The sequence below is a fragment of the Panulirus ornatus genome, chromosome 63 (assembly GCF_036320965.1).
Source record: "Panulirus ornatus isolate Po-2019 chromosome 63, ASM3632096v1, whole genome shotgun sequence".
Classification (NCBI taxonomy): domain Eukaryota; kingdom Metazoa; phylum Arthropoda; class Malacostraca; order Decapoda; family Palinuridae; genus Panulirus; species Panulirus ornatus.
Window position 1 is genome coordinate 29278835 of NC_092286.1, and position 7342 is coordinate 29286176.

Below are 7342 nucleotides of genomic sequence, written 5' to 3' on the forward strand. Positions count from 1 at the left end.
TCGAGAAAAAAAGTTATTCTGAATAATTTCCACGATTCTATCTCCTCGTCCAATTAAGTTTCACTGTTGCTCCTCTTTTTTTTTTTTTTACTAATCTCACCACGTCATCAAACTCGTGAATTAGATGCATAATCATTCCAATCGATGCATCACATATGGTACCTTTATTATCAATTATACTCTACGTGAAGATAAGATCTGGATATGATATATCAGGCTCTCGCTAGTGTATATATATATATATATATATATCTTTTTCTTTTCTTTCATACTATTCGCCATTTCCCGCATCAGCGAGGTAGCGTTAAGAACAGAGGACTGGGCCTCTGAGGAAACATCCTCACCCGGCCCCCTTCTCTGTTCCTTCCTTTGGAAAAAAAAAAAAAAAAAAAAAAACGAGAGGGGAAGATTTCCAGCCCCCCGCTCCCTTCCCTTTTAGTCGCCTTCTACGACACGCAGGGAATACGTGGGAAGTATTCTTTCTCCCCTATCCCCAGGGATATATATATATATATATATATATATATATATATATATATATATATATATATATATATATATATATATATATATATATATTTTTTTTTTTTTTTTTTTTTCATACTATTTGCCATTTCCCGCATTAGCGAGGTAGCGTTAAGAACAGAGAACTGGGCCTTAGAGGGAATATCCTCACCTGACCCCCTTCTCTGTTCCTTCTTTTGGAAAATTAAAAAAAACAAAACAAGAAAGGGGAGGATTTCCAGCCACCCGCTCCCTCCCCTTTTAGTCGCCTTCTACGACACGCAGGGAATACGTGGGAAGTATTCTTTCTCCCCTATCCCCATATATATATATATATATATATATATATATATATATATATATATATATATATATATATATATATTATCCCTGGGGATAGGGGAGAAAGAATACTTCCCATGTATTCCCTGCGTGTCGTAGAAGGCGACTAAAAGGGGAGGGAGCGGGGGGCTGGAAATCCTCCCATCTCGTTTTTTTCTCTAATTTTCGAAAAGAAGGAACAGAGAAGGGAGCCAGGTGAGGATATTACCTCAAAGGCCCAGTCCTCTGTTGTTAACGCTTCCTCGCTAACGCGGAAAATGGCAAATAGTATGAAAGAAAGAAGAATATATATATATATATATATATATATATATATATATATATATATATATATTTTTTTTTTTTTTTTTTTGCTTTGTCGCTGTCTCCCGCGTTTGCGAGGTAGCGCAAGGAAACAGACGAAAGAAATGGCCCAACCCACCCCCATACACATGCCTTGATTCAATCCACTGACAGCACGTCAACCCCGGTATACCACATCGCTCCAATTCGCTCTATTCTTTGCCCTCCTTTCACCCTCCTGCATGTTCAGGCCCCGATCACACAAAATCTTTTTCACTCCATCTTTCCACCTCCAATTTGGTCTCCCTCTTCTCCTCGTTCCCTCCACCTCCGACACGTATATCCTCTTGGTCAATCTTTCCTCACTCATTCTCTCCATGTGACCAAACCATTTCAAAACACTCTCTTCTGCTCTCTCAACCACGCTCTTTTTATTTCCACACATCTCTCTTACCCTTACGTTACTTACTCGATCAAACCACCTCACACCACACATTGTCCTCAAACATCTCATTTCCAGCACATCCATCCTCCTGCGCACAACTCTATCCATAGTCCACGCCTCGCAACCATACAACATTGTTGGAACCACTATTCCTTCAAACATACCCATTTTTGCTTTCAGAGATAATGTTCTCGACTTCCACACATTCTTCAAGGCTCCCAGAATTTTCGCCCCCTCCCCCACCCTATGATCCACTTCCGCTTCCATGGTTCCATCCGCTGCCAGATCCACTCCCAGATATCTAAAACACTTCACTTCCTCCAGTTTTTCTCCATTCAAACTCGCCTCCCAATTGAATTGACCCTCAACCCTACTGTACCTAATAACCTTGCTCTTATTCACATTTACTCTTTAACTTTCTTCTTTCACACACTTTACCAAACTCAGTCACCAGCTTCTGCAGTTTCTCACATGAATCAGCCACCAGCGCTGTATCACCAGCGAACAACAACTGACTCACTTCCCAAGCTCTCTCATCCCCAACAGACTTCATACTTGCCCCTCTTTCCAAAACTCTTGCATTCACCTCCCTAACAACCCCATCCATAAACAAATTAAACAACCATGGAGACATCACACACCCCTGCCGCAAACCTACATTCACTGAGAACCAATCACTTTCCTCTCTTCCTACATATATATATGTATATATGATTACATATACACATGAGATTCGAATATTAAGAACAGAGTACGAAAGTGGCACTGGCATATATATATATATATATATATATATATATATATATATATATATATATATATATATATATATATATATATATGCCAGTGCCACTTTCGTACTCTGTTCTTAATATTCGAGTCTCATGTGTATATGTAATTGTAGTGTCCTTACCAAGAATTGATTAAGTTAACAACCGAGAGATTTGAAAACATATCATATCCTCCAGCCCAAAGCAGCTACATAACTTTTGAGAGGAGGATGGACAGCTTTGGTTGACTGTGGGCCGCATCTGCCTTGCCAAAGAATCGAACCCGGACAGGCTCGTGTTTAAAATCAGTGTTCACCTACGATGCTCTAGGCCTGTGATGGAGTTCTCTTTTGATCTTTTGTTTCCAGATTACCTGATGGTGTCTTGGAGAAATTCTAAGTGTCTTTAAATGGCGTACGATAATGTACATAATACTTATGATAGTAATACGATTGGGTAATTTGTAGCCAGGGGCAATGTAGATAATAGTGATCATATCGTTCAACAACCTGGGTCTCATTGCAATCGTTCCTATGAATCTAATCTTGTAATTTCACTTATGATAAAGTTAAAAAAAACTGGGTCTCCTTGTAATCGTTCATATGAATCTAATCTTATAATTTCACTTATCATTATGACAGTTAAACGATTTGATATCATTGATCAAGTTTTCTTTTTTTTTCAGAGATTACCAGCAAAAGAGTTTTTTTTTTAGTCACGTGGAAGAGATTGTGATGTAAGTGGTTAGGAAAGTGGTTGTCCGGCCGTAAACAGAACGGTTGGGAGGTGGTAAGTGGCGTGCTACAAGGGTCCGTTTCTCTTTGTAAAACCAAAACATTGATGACGAACTTTGCTGTAAGACCTCTAGAGTCAATGGACGATATTACAGTTTCAGTCAAGTGACAGCAACATGTTTCAACGTCTGAAGTTATAAGGTAACTTGAAGGTAACCCCGTCGGCCGGGCTCGCATGACGCAAATTGCATGTCGTTCATACAGAGTTTAACACATTGCCAATAGGAGAAGACGGACTTACCTTTGTCTCGTACGAACCAGAGACTTGGTTGTGACTAGAATTGCCAACATTTGAGGACTAATACAGTATGTCTCCCTCCACGCTAACACTCGCCTCTATCTTCACTACGGAGGCAGACACAACCAAACGCATCTTCACTACACCCCTCTACACAGCTGGCCTTTGAAGGCCATTAGCAACAACACCTCTGACTTCACTGGCCTTTGACCTGAACTCTGTGGGTCAGGTCAGAGGCCATGTTTGTCCAGCAGAGTTTGATGGCCTCTAATGACCTTAAGTCAAGCAGATAAAAGTAGAGACGGAAAAATGACACAAAACTATTTGTCGTAACTTGAGAAAGAGAGAGATTGGAATCCAGGTTTCCGAAACTCAATCCTCTCGCTTTTACATTCGACTGATGCGTCCCCACTCGTAACACTGTGTCGCATTTGGGTTTGTCCTTCACGGAATAAGACACAAGTAGAAGACAGGACAGCTGTGAGCGACCACTATGACCCCTGATACTCCATAAGAATCGATCAAGCTCCTAAGGCAGAGATGGGTAAAGGGTGATTATATAACGCTGGGACCACGAAATCTCAAAGACATCGAGAGACCAATTTAAACAGCCTTTTAAGAGGAGGTCAATGTGTGATTTCACCCGGTAATAATGGATGGAAATGATGATCAAGCAAGTGTTTGAGATCGAACGGGGCAACTATCATTTTCTTCAGCAGCATTCTTGAAATATAGTGGATGATGGACCAACAAGAGAAATTCAAATCAGAACTTTTTTTGTAGCTTTGACGAACTGAAGACAAATATTTTGAGGAAATGTTCATGTAATTTTTGCCTCAAAATGTACAGGGTTTATGATCTCAAGTTGACAATGTAGCAGCCATATATTGGTTCTCTGTTCCCATGTGTTCTGTGACTGATTTCTCTTACCATTAGAGATAACCTGAGGGGAATTAGTCCTTTCTTGAAATTCGTGTCCATCAAGTTGTGAGCCATGAGCTGTAATAAGTATCTGATATACTTTTACTGTTATATAGCAGATGTCTTCATTATGGACGCATTATTTCCATATACTGTCCTCCAGCAGATAATCTATGCACCGTCGGGTCTTCTGTCATGTTTCTCCCATATACTGTCCTCACATCACAGACCATCAGGTCTTCTGTCATCTGTCTCTCACTTGTACTGTTTCCAGCAGATCACCTCATCATGGACCATCAGGTCTTCTGTCATCTGTCTCTCACTTGTACTTGTCTTCCAGCAGATCACCTCATCATGGACCATCAGGTCTTCTGTCATCTGTCTCTCACTTGTACTGTCTTCCAGCAGATAACCTCATCATGAACCATCAGGTCTTCTGTCATCTGTCTCTCACTTGTACGGTCTTCCAGCAGATAACCTCATCATAGACCATCAGGTCTTCTGTCATCTGTGTCTCACTTGTACGGTCTTCCAGCAGATAACCACATCATGAACCATCAGGTCTTCTGTCATCTGTCTCTCACTTGTACGGTCTTCCAGCAGATAACCTCATCATAGACCATCAGGTCTTCTGTCACGTGTCCCATACAATAACCTCCAGCGTTCATCCTCATCATAGACCATCAGGTCTTCTGTCACGTGTCCCATACAATAACCTCCAGCGTTCATCCTCATCACAGACCATCAGGTCTTGTGTCACGGTGTTAACTGATGGTCTTCCTGACGCAGAGCTGACCCGGGAGAGCGATGACGTGACTCGACGTGGCTTCACCACCACAACCCACAACTCCTTCACCCTCACCAACTCAGACTTCTACAGCGTCTCCTGCTCGGCCAAGGACGGCAAGACGTAAGTCGGTCGCATCCAGCTGGTGCTGGAGGTGGGGCCCAGCTGGTGATGTAGGTGGGGCCCAGCTGGTGCTGTAGGTGGGGCCCAGCTGGTGCTGTGGGTGGGGCAATGCTGGTCCTGTAGATGGGGCACTACAGGTGCTGTAGATGGGGCACTACAGGTGCTGTAGATGGGGCACTACAGGTGCTGTAGGTGGGTGGGGCCATGTAGTCATATATCTCATTTTGTCTCGCTGTATATATGTCTCGTTCTCTCTCGATCTCTCTCCTGACGCAGGTGGGAGAACACGATAGCGGGGATCCGCTCTGACGAAGACATCCGGTCCAGAGCCGGGTGGGACAAGGTGCCTGAAGACGCCCTCCACCTGAACTTCCTCATCCTCGGGTTCGACTCCCTCTCCCACAACACCTTCATACGCACACTCCCGAAGACGTACACCTTCCTGACGCAGAACCTCGGGGCGCACGTCATGGAAGGCTACAACATCGCTGGGGACGGCACGCCCCAGCAGCTGATACCCATGCTGACGGGTAAGGTAACCCGTTACTCCACCATGGGGGAGATGGGACCATGTTACTAGGGTGGGAGAGAATTGGAAAGTCTGAATTCCATTTGTTTTTGGGGAGGGTAACTTGGGTTTTTAGCCTCTGAGTGACACAAAGCTCAAGGGGAAGGAGGAAGAATAAAAAGTCTGAATTCCATTTGTTTTTGGGGAGGGTAACTTGGGTGTTCAGCCTCTGAGTGACACAAAGCTCAAGGGGAAGGAGGAAGAATGAAAAGTCTGAATTCCATTTGTTTTTGGGGAGGGTAACTTGGGTGTTCAGCCTCTGAGTGACACAAAGCTCAAGGGGAAGGAGGAAGAATGAAAAGTCTGAATTCCATTTGTTTTTGGGGAGGGTAACTTGGGTGTTTAGCCTCTGAGTGACACAAAGCTCAAGGGGAAGGAGGAAGAATGAAAAGTCTGAATTCCATTTGTTTTTGGGGAGGGTAACTTGGGTGTTCAGCCTCTGAGTGACCTCCCCTGGAATATCACAGGAGTGAGACCAGATCTGGACCGTGTTGAAAGCCTATGTTAACACCCGGGTCTTAGGAGTCACTCTGTCTTCTTTTTGTTTATATTACGACAGGGAAGACGGAGTTGGAGCTGCCAGAGACACGGCGGAGGATGGGCGACCAGGCGCAGTTTGTCGACGTCTACCCGTTCGTGTGGAACGACTTTAAGAAGAATGGATACGTTACATGTGAGTGAGAGGAAGTTCAACAGATGCATCAATGATAACATCAACAGATGCATCAATGATAACATCAACAGATGCATCAATGATAACATCAACAGATGCATCAATGATAACATCAACAGATGCATCAATGATAACATCAACAGATGCCTCAATGATAACATCAACAGATGCCTCAATGATAACATCAACAGATGTCTTAATGATAACATCAGATGCATCAATGATAACATCAACAGATGCCTCAGTGATAACATCAACAGATGTCTTAATGATAACATCAGATGCATCAATGATAACATCAACAGATGCCTCAGTGATAACATCAACAGATGTCTTAATGATAACATCAACAGATGCATCAATGATAACATCAACAGATGCCTTAATGATAACATCAACAGATGCCTCAGTGATAACATCAACAGATGTCTTAATGATAACATCAGATGCATCAATGATAACATCAACAGATGCCTCAGTGATAACATCAACAGATGCCTTAATGATAACATCAACAGATGCATCAATGATAACATCAACAGATGCATCAATGATAACATCAACAGATGTCTTAATGATAACATCAACAGATGCCTTAATGATAACATCAACAGATGCATCAATGATAACATCAACAGATGCATCAATGATAACATCAACAGATGCATAAATGATAACATCAACAGATGCATCAATGATAACATCAACAGATGCATCAATGATAACATCAACAGATGCATCAATGATAACATCAACAGATGCATCAATGATAACATCAACAGATGCATCAATGATAACATCAACAGATGCATCAATGATAACATCAACAGATGCATCAATGATAACATAACATCAACAGATGCATCAATGATAACATCAACAGATACCTCTATGA

General features: G+C 42.3%; 1 protein-coding gene across 3 annotated transcripts in view; it reads left to right on the forward strand.

Annotated features, from left to right (window-relative positions):
* The window catches only part of LOC139746049 (uncharacterized), a 78196-nt gene that overhangs the window by 37206 nt on the left and 33648 nt on the right, over positions 1-7342 (forward strand). For all 3 annotated transcript variants that reach the window (XM_071656874.1, XM_071656873.1, XM_071656875.1), the window contains 3 exons: positions 5086-5206; positions 5483-5736; positions 6334-6447. In XM_071656874.1, coding sequence (XP_071512975.1) covers positions 5086-5206; positions 5483-5736; positions 6334-6447 — 489 coding nt within the window. The remainder of the gene's footprint in view (positions 1-5085; positions 5207-5482; positions 5737-6333; positions 6448-7342) is intronic.